This window comes from Cynocephalus volans, chromosome 15 (genome assembly GCF_027409185.1).
Source record: "Cynocephalus volans isolate mCynVol1 chromosome 15, mCynVol1.pri, whole genome shotgun sequence".
NCBI lineage: Eukaryota > Metazoa > Chordata > Mammalia > Dermoptera > Cynocephalidae > Cynocephalus > Cynocephalus volans.
Genome location: NC_084474.1, coordinates 95,157,703 through 95,177,308, shown reverse-complemented (window position 1 = coordinate 95,177,308; position 19,606 = coordinate 95,157,703). Strand labels below are relative to the sequence as shown.

Below are 19,606 nucleotides of genomic sequence, written 5' to 3'. Positions count from 1 at the left end.
TCCCTGACTCCAGAAGTGATAGTGAGTTTGTCTGAGATGAAGCCATGAGCATGGAAGAGCCTAGTGTGTGTGAAGAGCTCCCAGACCCCGGTCCCTGACCCCAGGAGGGCAGGCTAGGGGGGACACAGGTGCTAGCTGGTGCTCAGGGGCAGGAAGCTGGTGCGAGGACCGTGCCGTCGCTGAGGTACTGTCTGTGTCTCCTCACTTCAGGCTCAAGCTCCTGCACAGGATGGTGCTCCCACTTGCCTTACTTCTTGCCTTGGGGCTCCCAGTGGTGAATGCCAGTGTCACTAATGTCACCGCTGATCTTCCACGCCGCCGTTGTAAGTATCACTCCCTCCTCTTGTCTTGGAGGGTACGAGTCCTCACCTAGAATTGACTGGGGTCACTGGAAGGAATGACTGGAATTTGGATCATCTTAGCCAGCTGGGGTCTGCACTGTTGGAATCACTGGGGGAGGTCGGGGGTGGGTGGCAGGAAGTCAGCTGGGGAAGTGATCGTGAGCAAGGGAAATATTCATGAGGAAGGGGAGCTTTCCCAAAAGAGCAGCTTTTCCAAATGGGGGCATCTCGATGTGGTGCTTCCCGGTCAAGAACGGGCAGGAGTGGCTGTGTCCAGGGAAATCAGGCGGCCACTGGCTTCTTACGAGAGTCATGTTTTCCTTGGAGGGGTCGGCCTGGTCTGCAGAGCATAGCAGTTGCCCATGCAGTGGCCTGGGCGTGTTCCCTTGAGCCTGCTTCTGAGAACAGGGAAAGCTCCTGGTTGTGAGTGGCTTCTCTCCTGGGAGCTCGTCTAGGCCAGAGGGCTGAGCTGTGCAGGCTTGGGGAAGTCCTTGGAGGTGGGGGGTGGGGCCTGCTGTTGGAGGGTGGCTGGGTTGGTAATGGGTAGAAAAGGCTTGTGGAGCAGAAGCCAGATGCCTGCTTTCTCCTCTCTCAGGGACCTATAGTTTGAAATGCCATGACTGTGCTGCCATAAATGACTTCAATTGTCCCAACGTTAGGGAATGTCCATATGAAATAAGGCGCTGTTTGACAGTCTCTATTCGTAAGTACCTCTTTGTCTTTTTGACACGTGGCAAATTAGCCACCATACTTAAGTCACGTTGGGGGGCAGGGCCAGTCTGTTCTCTCTGTGCCTAGTCCTGGTACCCCTTCCTCTGCTATATCTCCTTGTCCTGAGAGCATGCTCACAGGCACTAGGCTCAGCCTTGTGACCAGGCGGTGTGCATCGTCTTGTAGAGGCAGACATTCTGGGAGGTGGGGCAGTCAGTCTACACATGTCCGGTGTCTCCAGGGAATAGGGATGTTCGGCACCTTCAGGCTTCTGCTCCGTGTCTGTCCTTGGTCAGGTGTGTAGACACCCCAGTGAATCCTGGCCAGTCCTCATTGCCCGTATAATTTCTGGTCATCTGGGGACAGCTCCCATCTAGACAGGTCTAGGCAGTGGATGCACCATGGATCCTTCAGGCAATGCCTTCCACACACAGATTGAAGGGGCAGTGTGGCATCATGACAGAGCCTGCACCTCCACGGTAGTCTAGCTTCTTACTCACAGGCCTCTAGTGCTCCGAGAAAGGTGTGCCTGTTCTCAGTTCCCTAATGTGAAGGTGTATGGCCGTAGGCCCAGTGACCAATGGAACATCCGGGGTAGGTGGAGCCAGGGTAGGTCCTGGCAGACAGGTGGAAGCCTTGTCTGAGCCCTGCTCGGGACCTTTCCTCTGGCCCCTGCTCTCCCTGTGTCTGAGACTGTGTTTGAAACTTCACATGCTGTTCTGTGTTCCAAGCTTTGTGCAAGAAAATCCTCTGATTGCCACGTGTTCATTGTACCAGCGTCCGTTATCCTGGGGGCATCTGCTGATTTGGGACATGGGCAGGAGGCTGAGAATCTGGGCTTTTTCCCCACAGTGGGCCACCACTGGGGCACATTGATGTGTTTTGTGTTGTCATTTTGGGATTACTGCCCCTGAATGAGTCTGGGAACTGTTTTTCTAAGAATCTTAATCCCTGTATGTCTCTGAGTTATTTTTGGCAATGAAAATCACTTGAGTGAGACTTGCAAGGTTGAGGCGAAGCAGAGACCATTGTTGTGGAAGGCCGTGGAGTTCTACGCAGTGATGGACACCGGTGGACCCCAACCTGTCCTTCCTCTTATCCTCCTGCATGTCTATCCCATCTTCTTCACTGCTGGGGCTTTTGACTGACAGCGGTTCCTAAGATCCCAGCAGGTGCCTGGCCGCTTGTCTGCATGGATGACAGGTGCTCCAATGAAACTGTTTAAACATCTTGGCAAGAGACCCCTTTGCGCAGGCCTACCTGGGGGAAGATAACTGCCTGGCTTTTGATAGTCACTGCAAAGTTTGAGTTTTCCACTTGCCTCAGCCTCAAGTGGAGCTGGCTCTGGATCATTCCTCTGATTTCGGCCTCCCCTGATTCACTTCCTTCTTCACTCCCGCCAGAGCCATGGAAGCTGTAATGCCTATATTTAACATTTTACCCTTATTCCATGCTGCTTTAGGGCCTTCTTTTTCCAGAATGACACCTCCAACTTCCATGTGCAAAAACCTTGACCTCAAACCTGATACAAAAACTAACTCAAAAAGGATCGAGTGCTTAAGTGTAAACGGTAAATCTCTAAAAATAAAAAAAATAAAATAAAAAAGAAAATTTTTAGCATCCAGAACTCGGCAACAAGTCTGAGACTTGATACCAAAGCACGATCCATAAAAAAGCAAAGTTGGTAACATTGGACCTTCATCAGTCTAAACTCTTGTTTTCTGTGAGTGACCCTGTTAAGAGCATGAAGACGGCTATGGACCGTTAGAAAATACCTGAAAGCTATATATTCAACAGGGAACTAACATCTTGAACACATAAAGAACTCTCAAAATTCAGCAGTCAACATGCAACGAATCTCATTAGAAAATGGGCAAAAGACGTGAAGAGACGTTTCACTGAAGTAGATTTGCAGACAGCAAATAAACACATGAATACATTTTTGACATCTTTAGCAGTTAGGGACGTACAAATTAAAACCACAGTTAAATATCTAGACTAATCACAGTGACCAAAAACAAAAACAGTGATGACAGCAGGTGCCGGTGAGGTGCTTGGGACCAGCCTGCTCACTCAGTGCTGGTGGGAATGAAAAGTGACGCGGCCAGTGTGGAAATGCTGTGGCCACTTCTCTAAACTCTGCAGACGTGGCTGCCACACATCCCAGATTCACACGGTCCAGTGCTCTTCCTGGAGAACTAAAAACCGTGTCCACATAGTATCATGTGCATGCACGTTCCTAGAAGTTTTATTTGTAATCCACCCAAACTGGAGACATTCCTGATAGTCTTCAGTGGGTGAAGGGTTAAAGAGACCGTGGTGTATCCACACCTTGAAATACGGCTCAGCACTGTTATGGAACCTGTCGGCACGCACGACAACTGGAGTGAATGTCCAGGGGCTTATGCTAGGTGAAAAAGGCAATCCCCAGAGGTGGCATACCACATGGTTCCATTATTACAATATTGTAGAAATGACAAATTTACAGAAATGGACACCAACTTAGTTTTGCAGACAATCAAGGACAGGGGATTTGGTTGCAAAAGAGGCGTGTGTGTCCGTATGAGTGTACTTGTGGTGATAAAACTATTCTGTATTCTGACTGTTTTCAACGTCCATGCCCTAGTTGTGACCTTGTACTATAGTTTTGCAAGAAGTTACCTTTGGGAGTAACTGAATGAACCATACACAGAATCTCTATATTATTTCTTACAACTGTGCTTGAATATACCGTTATCTAGAAATAAAATATTTAATGGAAAAGAAGTAAAAAAAACCCTAGCATACCATTAATTACATTAATACTAAAATGGCTATAGTTAGCAGCCTAAGACTTTCAGAATAAACAAAAAATAGTTTATGCTATTTACTAGAGATATATTTAAATAAGAACACAGAAAGTTTAAATATAAAGTACAGAAAATGTTAAACACTGTCCAAAGAAAATTCTTAAGCAAATACTCAGGCCAGGTAAATATTAAGGCAAGAGCTTTACTTATGTGAAGAGTGATGTTTTATGGACATTAAGGTGTAAAGCTATCGGGAAGATGTTATGGTCTAAATCTGTACACACCAAATAACTTAGGGCAAAACTGTATCTGGAGAAAAACTTCACAGGATTTTGTAAATGTAGGCAAATCCACAATTACGTAGTTGTCACTAAACCACCTCTCTCCAAAGCTTCTAGAGGCTATAGCAAAAAGACAAATCTTATTATGGCTACAGACAAGGGGTCAGTGAGCTTTTTCTCTAAAGGACCAGCTAGTGAGTGGTTGCAGCTTTGTAGGCCATCTAGGCTCTGTCTAAACTATCCAGCTGCCCTGGTGCGTGCTGAAGCAGCCATAGGTGATCACTGAACATGTGAGGGCACGTCACACAGCTCATGGAAAGACTTGCAATACTTTTCACTTCTATTTTTCCACTAACTTTTTGAAGTAGCCTCAGTGTCGTTCCTGTGTTGCAGCAAACCTTTCTTTACCGTCACAGTTGGTGGGCTGGATGTGTTTCATGGGCTGTTGCTGCCAGACTCTGCTACAGTAGGTCTTAATAACACATTAACAATCAAAGTAATCAGTATATACAAGGGGTACTTCAAAAAGTTTATGGAGAAATTAAATTAAAGGATAATATGAATCTTTCCACAAACTGTTCGAAGACCCTTTGTATAACATCAGAGCCAGAAATGACCAAATACACATTCTTTGCAAGGGCGCATATGATGTTTACAATACTGACATGTACAAAATGAACGACACCACAGACCGCAAGCATCAACAAAGTTCAAATGATTGAAGCTACTGTATTTGGAGTTCCCTGTCTATTACAGTGCAATTAAGCTGGAAATCATCATGAATTAAGCAGTTCTAAAGTGCTTGGCTATTAAGGAGAGTGTTTCTAGACAACTACACAAAAGAAGCCACAACAGAAATTAGGAAATATGAAGGTCTGAATGATTATGAAGATATGTCTTAGCCTGTTTTCTGTTGCTTATAGCAGAATACCTGAATCTGGGTACTTTACAAAGAAACAACATTTATTTCTTACAGACCTGAAGGCTGGGAAATCCCAAGGTGGAGAGGGAACATCTAGTGAGGGTCTTCGTCCTGGTGGACACTCTCTGCAGAGTCCTGAGGCGGCTCAGAGCATCACATGGCAAGAGGGGGAGAGTGTGTTCTCTTCCTGTCCTTACAAAGCCACCAGTTTACTTCCATGATTACCATTAATCCATTAATTCAGAATGGATCAATCGTTTCATCAGGGCATAGTCCTCATGATCCATCCCCTCTTCAAGGTCCCACATTTCCAATAGGATAGTTGAATATCCCACCCTCTTAATACTGTTACAGTGGGGACTGAGTTGCAGCGTAAGACTTGGAGGAGACATTCCAACTGTAGATATGACATCAGAATGAGTGGGAAGTAGCTAAAGAAATACTTACATCAAAATATCCAACATTATAGGCATTTTCTAGAAGAGAGCAAAGGGTGAAACACATCTAAGTTTTTACTCAAGAAGCTAGAAAAAGAATGGAAATCCATCCAAAGAAATGCAGAAAGAAATGTAAAGAGGATTATGGGTATTCTTGAAATAGAAAGAAAAATGTATATATATAAAAACCAATTAATCCAACAGTTGGTTCTTTGGAAAGATTCAAATTATTGGTCAACCTAGTAAGAGGAATCGAAAACAGAAATGAAATTCACATTTCCAGTATAAGAAATGAAAGGGGGGGGGGCATCGTCAGACCTTGTGGGCTTTATGTTTTTTAAATTTATTTTTTACTGAAACATAACTGATTGTACATATTCGTGGGGTATAGAGTTGGATATCAATATCTTTGTACAATATGTGGTGATCAAATCAAGGTAATTAGTATATTCATCATTACAATGGAATCATTTTTTATGGGACTTTGCCAATTTCTGAATAATCCCCCCTCCCCTTCCCACTGTCCCACCTCTGGTGACCTCCGTTTTGTTCTCTCCTTTTGAAAGTTCAACATATAATTGTGATTGTTGTATCTTTCTTTCTTTTTTATTTGTTTATTTTCTTTAACTTCCATTTACAAGTGAGCTCATGCAGTATCTCTCTCTCTGAGCATGGCTTATTTCACTTAATATAATTTTCTCCAAGTTCATTCACATTGCTGTGAATGGCAGAATTTCACTTTTTTTTTTAATGGCAGAGCAGTATTCTATTTTGTGTGTGTGTGTGTATATATATCACATTTTCCTCATCCTGTTGTCTGTCGATGGACATTTAGGTTGGTGCTGCGATAAACTTGGGAGTGCAGGTATCCTTTCAACATGATGATTTCCATTCCTTTGGCTATATACCCAGCACAGGGATTGCTGGATCGTATGGCAGCTCTATCTTTAGTTCTTTGAGGAAACTCCATACCATTTTCCATAATGGCTGCACCAATTTATAGTCCCACCAACAGTGTAAGAGGTTTTCCATTTCTCTGCATCCTTGTCAGCATTTGTTATTCTTTGTCTTTTTGATAATAGCCAGTCTAACTGGGGTGAGATGATATATCAGTTTGCCTTTCCCCAATGCTGAGTGATGTTGAGCATATTTTTCATGTTCTGTTGGCTATTTGTATATCTTCCTTTGAGAAATGCCTATTCAGCTCCTCTGCCTCTTTTTTAATTAGCTATTTTTTTTTTTTTTTTTTACTGTTAAGTTGTTTGAGTTCCTTGTATGTTCTGGATATTAATCCTTTGTCAGATGCATGGTTTGCAAGTATTTTCTCCCATTCTATAGGTTGTCTTTTTTGCTCTGTTGACTGTTTATTTTGCTGTGTAGAAGCTTTTTAGTTTGCTATAATCCCATTTGTTTATTTTTTCTTTTGTTGTCTGTGCTTTTGGGATCATGTTCATAAAATCTTTGCCATTCCTACTTTGTGAAGTGTTTCCCCTATGTTTTCTTTTAGGAGTTTTACAGTTTCAGGCCTTATATTTTAGACTTTAATCCATTTTGAGTTGCTGTTGGTAGATGGTAAGAGGTATGGGTCTAGTTTCATTCTTCTATATATGGACGTCTAGTTTTCCCGGCACTGTTTATTGAAGAGGCACTCTTTTCACAAATGTATATTCTTGGTGCATTTGTCAAAGATCAGTTGGCTGTATGTACGTGGGTTGATTTCTGGGTACTCTGTTCTGTTCCACTGGTCCTAGTGTTTGTTTTTATTCCAGTACCATGTTGTTTTGGTTACTATTGCTTTGTAGTAGAATTTAAAGGTAGGTAGTGTAATAACTCTGGCTTTATTATTTTTGCTCAGGATTGCTTTCGCTCTTCATGGTCTTTTGTTGTTCTATATGAATATTAGGATGCTTTTTTTCTATTTGTGAAGAATGTCTGTGGTGTTTTGATAGGGATTACATTGAATCTGTAGATCACTTTGGGTAGTATGAACATTTTTCACAGTGTTAATTCTTACAAACCAAGAGCATAGAATGTCTTTCCATCTTTTTGTGTCCTTAATTTATTTCAGCAGTGATTTGAAGTTCTCATTGTAGACATCTTTTGCCTCCTTGGTTAAATTTATTCTAGGTATTTCATATTTTTGCAACTACTATAAATTAGCTTGCTTTCTTCGTTTCTTTTTCTGCTAGTTTGATGTTGGAGTATAAAAATGCTACTGATTTTTGTCTGTTGATTTTATATCCTGCAACTTTACTGAAATCATTTATCAGCTCTAAGAGTTTTTGGTAGAGTCTTTAGGTTTTCCTATATATAGGATCAGAGACAGTTTGACTTCATCTTTTCTAATCTGGATGCCCTTTATTTCTTTCTCTTGCCTGATTGGCCTGGCTACTACTTCCAATACTGTGTTAAACAGGAGTAGTAAGAGTAGGCATCCTGTTTTGTTCCTGTTCTTTAGGGGAAGGTTTTCAGCTTTTCCCCATTCAGGATAATATTGGTGGTGGGTTTGTTGTATAAGGCTCTTATTGTGTTGAGGTATTTTACTTCTATACCTAATTTGCTGAGGTCATTATCATGAAGGGATGTTGAATTTTGCAAAATGCTTTTTCTGCATCTATTCAGATAACCATATGGTTTTTGTCCTTGATTTTGTTGATGTGGCGTATCACATTTATTGACTTCCATATGTTGAACCATTTTTGCAACCCTGAGATGAATACCACTTGATCATGGTGCATAATTTTTTGATGTGTTGCTATATGCTGTTTGCTAATATTTTGTTGAAGATTTTTGCATTGATGTTCATCAGAGATATTGGCCTATAGTTTTCTTTTTTGTTGTTGTTGCATATTTCTCTGGTTTTGTCATTCTATGAGGTGATGCTGGCCTCATAGAATGAGTTTGGCAAGATAGCCTCTGATTCAAATTTTTGGAATAGGTTAAAGAGAATTGGTATTAAATCTTCTTTAAAGGTTTGGTAGAATTCAGCAGTAAAGCCATCTGGTCCTGGGATTTTCTTTGTTGGAAGACTGCTGATTACTGCTTCAAGCTAGTTGCTTGTTATTGGTCTGTTCAGGTTTTCTCTGTCTTCTCAGTTCAGTTTTAGTAGTTTGTATGTGTCCAGAAATTTATCCATTTCCTCCAGGCTTTGATATTTGTTGGGGTACAGTTGTTTATAATAGTCTCTAGTGATTCTTCATATTTCTGTGGTATTAGTTGTAATATCTCCTCTTTTACTTCTGATTTTTTGTTATTTGGGTCTTCTCTCAATTTTTCAGTTACCCTTGCTAATGGCTTGTCTATTTTGTTTATCTTCTCAAAAGAACAACATTTTGTCATTGATCTCTTGTATCATTTTGGGAGTCTCTATTTCACTTAGGTCTGCTCTGATCTAATTTCTTTCCATCTACTAATTTTGGGATTGGATTGTTCTTGTTTTTCTAGTTCTTTGAAGTATAGTGTTAGGTTGTTTACTTGATATCTTTGTATTCTTTTTATGTTAGCATTTATTACAATAAACTTCCCTCTTGGTACTGCTTTTGCTGTATCCCACAGGTTTTGTTATGATGTGTCTTTATAGTCATTAGTTTCAGGAAATTTTTTTATTTCCTGCTTAATTTCTTCTTGGATCCATATGTCATTCAGGATAATTTCCATGTATTTGTATAGTTTCCAGAGTTTCACTTGTAATTGATTTCTAGTTATTAATCTGTTGTACTCTGAAAAGATTCTTGAAATGATTTGTTTTTTAAAAATTTTTGAGACTTGACTTGTGACCTAATATGTGGTGTAACCTGGAGAATGTTCCATGTATGTTGATGAGAAGAATGTCTATTCTGTAGAAAAGATCTGTAACCATCTGCCAAGTTCAGTTGGTCTAAAGTGTAGCTTAAATATTGTGTTTCTCTGTTGATTTGTTGCCTAGATGATCTGTCCAAAGTTGAGAGAGGTCTGTTCAGGCCACCAAGTATTTTTGTGTTGGGGTCTATCTCTTTCTTTATGTCTAATATTATTTGCTTTGTATATGTGAGTGCTCCAGTGTTGGGTGCATATATATTTATGATTGTTATATCCTCTTGCTAGATAGATCCCTTTATCATTATAAAATGGCCTTCTTTGTCTCTTTTAATGGTTGTTGGTTTAAAGTCTATTTTATCCCATATAAGAATAGCTACTGCTGCTTATTTTTGGTTTCCATTTGTGTGGTATATCTTTTTTCATCCCTTCACTTTTAGCCTGTGCTTGTCTTTACAGATGAGGTGAGTCTCTTGTAGATAGCATATAGTTGGGTCTAGCTTTTTAATGCAGTCAGTTAGTATGTTTCTTTTGGGTAGGGAATTTAATCCATTTGCATTTAGTATTGTTATTGAAAGGTATTGTCTTACTCCTGACATTTAATTGCTTTTCTTATGGTTGATTTAAATATCTTTTGTTCCTTTCTTTCCCTTTTATTGCTTGTCTTCAGTGTTCTTTGGTTCTTTTTGAGATGGTATAGTATAGTTTCTTTCTCTTCCTCATTTGCATATCTGCTCTACTGGTGGTGTTTGTTCTTTCTCGTGTACTCATGGTAGTGATTATCGCTTTTGGTGCAGGACTCCCTTAGCAATTTCTTGTAGAGTTGGTTCTGTGGTGGTGAACTCCTGCAGCTTTTGTTTGTCTTGGAAATTCACTATTTCCCTTTCATTTCTGAAGGATTGCCTTGCTGGGTATAGTATTCTTGGCTGGAAGTTTTTTCTTTTAGTACTTCAAATATATCATTCCAATCTCTTCTGGCCTGTAGAGTTTCTGCTGAGAAATCTGCTGTTAGTCTGACACTTAATCTGATTCCCTTATAGGTGACTTGACACTTTTCTCTTGCTGGTTTTAGCATTCTCTCTTTGTCTTTGAGTTTTGCCATTTTGAGTATAATGTCTCTCAGAGAGGACCTTTTTGAATTGATTCTCTTTGGGGATCTTTGAGCCTCCTAGATCTGAAGGTCCATGTCTCTCCCAATAACTGAGAAGTTCTCTGCTGTTATTTTATTGAATAGGTTTTCCATGCGTTTTCCTTTCCAGAACACCCATGAATGGATGTTTGCATGCTTAACTTTGTCGCATTGGGTCATAGATTTTATTCATTTTTTTGATTCTTTTTCTTATCTTTTCTTTTTTGGCCAGCCTGGGTTATTTCAAGAAGAGTGTATTCAAGATCAGAAATTCTTTCTTCTGCTTGCTGTAGCCTGTTGCTTATGTTCTCAGTTGTGTTTATTTTGTTGAATGAATCCATCAGTTCCAGGAGTTCTGCTACATTCTTTTTTAAGGTATTAATCTCTTTGTACATTTCCTCCTTTATATCCTGAGTAGTTTTTCTCATTTTGTTGTGTTGAGTCTTCTTGCATCTCATGGAGTTTCCTTAAGATTATTGCTCAGAATTCCTTCTCAGTCATTTCAAGGGTTTCCTGCTCTATAGAGGTCTGGTACTTGAGAATTTTTGTATTCCTTTGGTGTTGTCATATTTTCTTCTTTTTATATATTTCTAGTATCTCTATGTCGATGTCTGGTCATCTTGTACAGAGGTTACCCCTTTTATTCTGGAGCAGGCTTTGAGGAGAGAAACTCCCTCCTGTAGCTATGTTTTATATGGACCATAGATTCAGGTGCTCTAGTAATAGTTCTGGACAGACACAGTAGTGTAGTCTCTGTGTGGATACCTTGGCCATATTCAAAATCAAAGTTGCATATGAGTGCCTCCGTGGCCTAGGTACTGGGGCACTTAGTGGTTCCTTACTAAGGTTAGTGACACTGTGTTGGGTTGTCAAGGACATGGGCAAGATCTTGAATTCTTGGGTGGAGAACCTGGGTGTCTTGTTGCTCTTTGGCTGGGGTGGGTGACCCTGGATGGGCTTGCTGGCTCCCCAGCTAGTGTCCTGTGACCCTGAGGGGTGTGCTGTGGTATAATGGATCTTCTCAGCTTGAATGGGCGACCCTGGGGGAAATTCTCTTTCCTTTTTCTTAGAGGGTGTGGCTTCTCCTGTGTCCTTGCTTCCTTTGGTTAGGGGGATGGGTTGGTGGTAGCTGGGAATTTTCTTGTACACTATTGGCTGTCCTGTGTTTCTGTACTCTATGAGGTCTCTGCACGTGTCTGTTCCCAGATCATGGCAGTCGTGTACACTGTGCAAGTATCTCCCACCCCAGGGTGCATGACTGTGGGGACAGTGTAATTCCCCCTAAAGGTTGGGCCACTGGGACATGGGTTTGCCGGCTTGCCTCTTTCTGGCTGCTCTGCTCATAACCCTCTTCTGTCAATGCATGGAGGCAGCACTGGGTCTTGCTCACAGCTGGTCTGAAGGATGTGATGGTGGCGGTGTGAACAGATAGCAGCAGCAGCAGTGGTGGGAGCGGTGCCACAAGTGGCAGTGGTGGTGGTCCTACATGTGGCCAGTCTGGCTGGTTCAGCAGTGTGAGCGGGGATCCCACAAATGGCTGATCTGGCTAGTGCAATGGCGGCAGCAGCGGCAGCCACACTGCAGCTGTTGTAGTGTGGGTCTGGCGCACAGCCAGGCTGGCTGGTGCAGCAGCATGAGCAGGGATCTCGTATTTTTCTGGTCTGGCTGGTGCTACAGCACCATGTGGATGGCTGCTGGCAGTGGCAGGATCAGCGCTGCAGGTGGTGGGGTGAAGCTCACTGCAGGAAGGTGGGGACAGTCCTGGGGCCTGACATTGTCACCCGTGAGTGTGGTGGTGGTGGTGGTGGGCCTGTTCTGGTCTTCTGTGGGAGGAATGCATCCTGGTTCCTCTTGTCTGCCATCTTCACACAATTTCCTTACAGGACTTGTAGAGGCTGTTCTGAATTTCCCTCATATGTTAAATTTCAGATTGCTGATAAAATAAACAAAAACTTGAAAAAGACAGCCATACTTGGACCCACAGTGAAATTGTAAAGCTGAAATGTCCTGCTACGAAATTGAATCCTTTATGAAAAATCTACCCACCAAGAAATCTCTAGGCCCATATTGCTCTACTGTCAAATTCTTTGAAATATTTGTGGGAGAGTTCACATCAATCTTACACATATTCTTCCAGGAAATAAACCAGGAAAATTTCTTCCCAACACATTTATGATGGCAGCCTAACCATGACACCAAAACTCAGCAAAGATGTTGCAAGAAAGAGAAACTACATGCCATTATCACTTAGCGACTATAGATACAAAAATACTGGCAGAATATTAAGCAGTAACCTCCTGGATATATGTAAACACATCCAGTGCCATGCAGTATCCTCAGTGGGATTCTGAAATAGGAAAAGAATGGTGAGGAAAAATGAATGAAATCTTTATATAACATATTGCTGTGGATTGATTGAATTATGTCCCCAAAGTTCATATTTTAGAAGCTTAATTCCCGCCGTAACTGTTGAGTGTGGGAAATCCTATTATGGTAATTGAAAAGTAGGGCCTTGAAGAGGTGATTAGATTCCAGGACCCTGCCATAGTGAATGGATTATTAATGGTGGCCAGGGGTGTAGTTCTGAGGGCTTTTAAAAGAAAGCACATGAGGATCTCTCTCTCGCTCTGCTCTGCCAGCTTCTGCCATGTGAGACCCCTGCATTGCTATAAAGCCACCATCAAGAAGACCCTCACCAGATGTGTTCTCTGGGCTTTGGACTTCCCAGTCTCTGAAATTATAAGCAATAAATTTTGTTTTCTTACAAATCACCCAGTTCCAGGTATTTTGTTACAAGCAACAGAAATGGACTAATACACATATAGACTTTTGTATTTTTAAAGCTCAGCTTCTTAATTTTAATTATTTGTATGCAAATGAAGATATATATGAATTTTATTATTTTTGTGTGTGTGTATGTGTGTGAGAGAAAGGGGCTGTAATTTGGGTGTTTCGAGTATGTGCAAAGCATGTGCAAAGCCATTAGGACATCAAGTAGCACTTTCTTGATTACAGTTCTGTGTAGTGTTTATGTTTAGAAATCATTGATGAGAAGTGGGAGAGATACACAGGAGCCAGATTGTAAAGAACCTCGTAAGACGTGCCAAACAAATGGCTGTTTATTCTAAGAATAATGTGAACCCACTGATGAGTTCTATTATTTTAATAGGTATTTGGATACATACAAAATAAGGATGATTTTTCTTATTTTGGGCAAAAGGATTTTTAAAAAATATTATACTTGGAACATAATTGATTATATATATTTATGGGGTACAAAATTTGGAATCCACTAGTTTAACTCGCCCTATTAACAGAGAAAAGGAGAACCGTCATATAAGCATGATTGTAGATGCTGAAAGGTTTTGATAAAATACAACACCCTTTCAGAACTGAAGAAAAAATATCTCTGAAGAAGTAAGCAAAAAGTAAGTTGTATGTCATGGAAATTACACAAAGAAGAGAATGTTTGAAATATTTTTCTTCGAGGTTATAAATGAGACAAGGTGCTGCTCGTGACCCCCTCTATTTCCAGTGGAACTGGAGTTCGTGGTTCAGCTAAGCAAGAGGAAGAGTTAAAATACATGGAGAGTAGCAAGAAAGAAATTAAACTGTGACTATTCACCGTGCACAACAAGAGTTTCAAATAACAAGAGGCTTTAGCAAGGACCTTGGATAAATATTCAAAAATCAACGTAAAAATAAATTGTCTTTCTATATAGCAAGAAACAAATTGAAAATGAAATTTATAAAATAATACCATTTTTAAAAGCACCCCGATATCAACGCTTAGAAAGAAACCAACCATATTTGTGCAAGATTGCAACACTGAAACTGCAAAGACACTTTTGAAATTAAAGACTTAAAACATGAAAGGCTGAACCATGCTTATGGATCATGAAACACAATAAAGTAAAGATACCGGTTCTCCTCAAATTAATCTCCAAATCCAAGAGTATTAATAAAATTCTGAGCATGTTGGAGTGTGTGAGTGTGTGGACAAGCTGATTCCAGTGCTTGTTAACATATCAAGGCCTGGGGCTGGCCGGTTAGCACAGCTGGGTATAGCACGGTGTTATAACACCAACCTCAAGGGTTTGCATCTGCATTCCAGCCAGCAGCCAAAAAGAAAGAAAGAAAGAAATGAAAAGAAGAGAACTATCAAGGGCTAGGAATAGCCAAGGCAATCTTGAGGAAAGAGAAAAAAGCTGGAGTTATCTGTGGTCTGAACTGCCAAGGTTATTGATACAGTTTCATTAATTAAAACAGTGCAGTATGGGTTTTGGGACTGAAAAACAACTCTGGAAGAGAAAAGGGGATTCTGTAGAAAACACATACACCCAGTTACTTGATCGCTGACAGATTTGACCCTGCAGAGCAGCAGGGAAAATGCTCGTTTGTATGAAGTAGTGGTGGATAGATTAGATATTTATACGCAATATTTGCGCTATACAAGAGAAGCAGTTTCAGGTGGTTTGTAGGTCTCCATGTAAATAGAAAACCAATAAAGTTTATAAAGGAAAATCTAGAGGACTGTATTTGCATCTCTTGGGTAATTAAGAATTTTAAAAATTGAACAAAATAGTGCTAGTCACATAAGAATAAAATTGATAAATTGTATTACATTAAATTCCACAACTTCTGCTCCAAAGAATACACAGATAAAACAGAAAAAAATGCAAGTGATAGATGAGGAGAAAGCATTTTGAAAACACGTATCTGCTAAAGGACGCATATTCATAATATATAATGAACTTCATCCTACAAATCAGTAAATGAAAAAGCAGACCGTCCAACAAAAATTTGAACAAAAGTTTAAGGAAGTTTATTCTAAAATTGTATCTGAATTTTTGTATCTAAATGTATGAAAAGTTATTGTGCCATTCTTGATGGACTTGCAACTTAAAACCACAAAACTGTAACACTACAAGGAATCAGTAAATATGCAAAAACAACATAGCAAGTGTTTTCAGAGTTTTGAAGTGTTCACAGTTCTGTGGAGTCTAAACAGGTTCATCCTAGTCTGGAAAACTCTTCAACGATATCTGTTAAAGCTGTACATTTGCATATCAAAGTTCCGAGTTTAGCAAATCAGCTTAAGGCCACATGAGTATGTGCGCTCCTGTTAAAGGTCTGTATGATCCCTGGGACATAAACAAACACGATTCCTGGTCTCCATTTGACGTCTAGAGCTCTGGAGTTCTTCTGACAAAAAGCCAACAGGGCATTTCATTTGTATAGCTGCATGACTAGGTGCCATGGAACCATTTTGGGAGGGCCAGAGTCAGACATAAAAATGGCAGTATGAATAGAAAAATGTCTCCAGAGAAGTTGTACTTGGGTTAATCATACCCTCTAGTGGACGTGGACATTGTCTCTCAGGCAAGGTTGTAACATTTGGGAATGGAGAACTGTGCATGTACCTAGTTATGGTTGAATATGAGATTATGTGTTTTGATATTTACAAGAAGAAAATATGAAATCAATGATTTTCATCACTAATTTTTTTGTAGGTATAAACTCTCGTGAACTACTCGTTTACAAGAACTGTACAAACAACTGCACATTCGTGTATCCAAGTCAACAGGTTCCTGAAGCCCCAAGAAGACCCTTCAGAACGAATAGTTTCTATTTTGTTCGCTGCTGTAATGGCATGCGCTGCAACGAAGGAGGACCTACTAACTTGGAGAGGGACATGTTACCCGATGAGACAACTGAGGAGGAGCTGCCAGAAGGAACTGTGCATTTGGGGGGGTCAGGAATTTTCCTGAGCTTTGCCTCCATCGTACTCAGCAACGCACTGACGTGAGAACCCCTCCTTGCAGGTTCTGTCATCTTCGCCCATTCCCCAGACCAGTGTCACTCTGCATTGGTCCCTTGTGAACCAGAGGCACTGATCCTCCGGGTCTCCAGTTGGACTATTTATGGTTTATTTTAAAAGAGAAATAAAGGAAAGTTTTCTTTGCTGAAAATGTCTGTGAACATTCATGTACGCAGGCAGCCATAGTGGAGTCTCTGCTGAGACCTGCTCTTCTCTGCTTTACAACATACTCAGGAATTACTTTGTGGTTATAGTTTTTGAACTGTTTTTTCTCTCTTTAGACATTGTGGGCTAAATATTCATAGTGCAAGCATGCCACAAACACCTTTCTGGTTTAGCATCCAGAGATGAGTATTTTCATCAAAAAGCAAAATGGTTACAGGGGGATAATCTCCAAGTTGGCTAAGGAGAGCTGTGCTCAGACTGTATCCATCCTTTCCAGTCCTCGGCTCAGGGAGTGATGGAAACACGGAAGGTACCTGGCAATGAGGTGACACCTGGATCCTCAGGGCCTGGTGTTATTACTTGTTCAGTGCCCTTGTGTGGGTCAGACAGGTTCTGCAGGGAGTGGGGTTGCCTCTCCACACAGCACCTGGCTTCACTCAAGCAATAGACTGTTTCTCCAGGTGCTAACACCTGGCAAGGAGTCACTGTTTATTCGGTGTGGGTTTCTTTTGGGGGTCTAAACTGCTCTCAAATTAGGTACTAGTGAGAGTTGCACAAAGTTGTGAATGTACTGAACACACTGAAATTATAGCCTTATAATGGTTAAAACAGCCCTAAAGCCAGCTGTTGACTGCCCTGAAATGGCAAAGAGAGTTTGGGGCTGCTGCCGTCCCTCTCTATGAAGCCCTGTTCAGTATCAGAAAAATGACAAGGAGGGAGCAGGAAATTTAGGTCCTTGTCATTCTCTGCCTCCTCCTTTCAAAAACCTATTAGCTGATTTTTAAATTATTAAAAAAGTTTCCCATAACACAAAATTCACTATTTTAACCATTTTAAAGGTTATAATTCAGTGATTTTAGTACATTCACAATGGTGTGCAACTGTTACCACTATCTAATTCCAGAACATTTTAGACCCCAATAAAATATCCACACCAAATGCACAGTGACTCCTCATTCACTCTCCCCACAGGCCTTGTCAACTACTAATCCACTTTCCATCTCTGTGGATTTGCCTGTGTTGGATTTATCAGGCTGGGTTCCCCAGACAGCCAATTCCAGTGGAGGAAAGAGAGAGATTGAGATTGAGATTGAAGGAGATTTATTCTAAGGAACTGGCTTATCCAGTTGTGGGTGCAGGCAAGTCCAAACTCTGCGGGGTAGGCCAGAAAGAAAATTTAGGTAAGAAGTGATGTTGCAGACTTGAGTCCAAATTCCACATGGCAGCAGGCAGGAAACTCAGGCAGCATGTGTACATTGCAATCTTCTGAGGCGAATTCCTTCCACTTTGGGGAACCTCAGTCTTTGCTCTTTAAGCCTTTGATTGATTGGGTAAAGCCCACCCACATTATGGAGGGTCATATGTTCTGCTCAAAGTCTACTGTTTTAAAAGTTAATCACAGATAAACATTACCTTTATAGCAACATTTAAACTGATGTTTGACAAAACAACTGGGCACCATGGCTTAGCTACACCGACACACAAAAGGACCGATCACACTGAATATTGCATAAGCATGGTATACAATATTTGGCCTTTTGAGTCTGGCTTCTTTCAGGTGGCCTGATGTTTTGAAAGGCCACCCATGTTGTAACACGCATCAGTACTTCATCCTTTCTTTTTGCTAAAATGGAAATTTACTTAATGTAAATGCATACATTAATAAGAAAGATCTCAGATCAACAATCACTTTTGCACCTTAGTAAACTAGAAAATGAAGAGCAAACTAAGCCCCAACCTAGCAAAGAGAGTAAATAATAAAAATTAAAGCATAGATAAAAGAAGTAGAAAATAGGAAAAAAATACAAAAAATCAATGAAACCAAAAGTTGGTACTTTGATACGATCCCCAAAATAGACAGACCTTTACCTAGATGGACTAAGAAAAAAGAGAGAAGACTCAAATTACTAAAATCAGAAATGAAAGAGGGGTCATTACAACCAAATTTGCAGAAATCAAAAGGGTTATAAGAGAATACTATAAATAATTGTTGGTCAACAAATTAGATCATCCAGATGAACACATTCCTAGAAACACACCACCTATCAAGACTGAGTTATTTAAAAAAACAGAAAGTCTGAAAAGAACTATAGCTGGTAAGAAGAATGATCAGTTTTCAGTTTCCTGATGCAGGACTCTCTTGAGGATTTCTTGCAGGGCTGGTTGTGTGGTGGTGAACTCCCACAGTTTTTGTTTGTCTGCAGAATACACTATTTTCCCCTCAGATCTGAAGGATAGCCTTGTTGGGTATGGTATTCTTGGCTGGCAGGCTTTTTTCTTTTATTATTTTGAATATATCATCCCGTTTTCTTCTAGCCTGTAGAGTTTCTATAGAGAAGTCTTCAGTTAGTCTGACAAGGGCTCCCTTATAGGTGACTTGACACTTTTCTCTTGCTTCTTTTTAAGATTCTCTTGTTGTCTTTGAGCTTTGCCAGTTTGACTATAATGTGTCTTGGAGAGGATCTTTTTGGGTTGAATCTGTTTGGGGATCTTTGAACCTCCTGGGTGTGAAGGTACCTGTCCATCCCTATACCCAGGGAGTTTTCCATTATTATTTTGTTAAATAGGTTTTCCATGCCTTTTCCTTTCTCCACCCCTTTCGGAACACCCATGAATCGAATGTTTGTTCAATTAAGGCTGTACACTAGCTCTCTTATATTTTCTTCATTTTTAAAAATTCTTTTTTTCTTTTTTTGTCTGCCTGGGCTATTTTAAAAAGACCATTTTCAAGATCAGAAATTCTTTCTTCTGCTTGCTTTAGGCTGCTGCTTAAGCTCTCAGTTGTGTTCTTTATTTTGTTGAGTTAATCTTTTAGTTCCATGAGTTCTGCTACATTCTTTATCAAGGTATTAATCTCTTTGTAAATTTCTTTCTTCATATCCTGAATTTTTTTTTCTTATTTCATCACATTGTCTGAGTAGTCACATATCTCAGTGAGTTTCCTTAAGATTGTTGTTCAGAATTCCTTTTCAGTCATTTCAAGGGTTTCATGCTCTATAGGGTCTGGTATTTGAGAATTACTGTATTCTTTTGGTGGTGTCATATTTTCTTGGATATTTTTATTTCTAGTATCTCTCCATTGATGTCTGGTCATCTGGTAGAGCAGTTGCTTCTTCTGTTACTTTGGAGAGGGGTTTCAGGAGAGAGATGGCCTCTTTTTCTAGCCTCTGCTGGTGACACTCCTTGTGTCAGTGCCGTCATGTGTCTGCTGAGTC

General features: G+C 40.5%; 1 protein-coding gene across 1 annotated transcript; it reads left to right on the top strand.

Annotated features, from left to right (window-relative positions):
• The first annotated feature begins 229 nt into the window (after positions 1-229).
• Positions 230-16,214, top strand: GML (glycosylphosphatidylinositol anchored molecule like). The gene is made up of 3 exons (XM_063079291.1): positions 230-323; positions 937-1,044; positions 15,919-16,214. The coding sequence occupies exons 1-3, from the start codon at positions 230-232 to the stop codon at positions 16,212-16,214; spliced, it is 498 nt and encodes a 165-aa protein (XP_062935361.1).
• Positions 16,215-19,606: the final 3,392 nt, after the last annotated feature.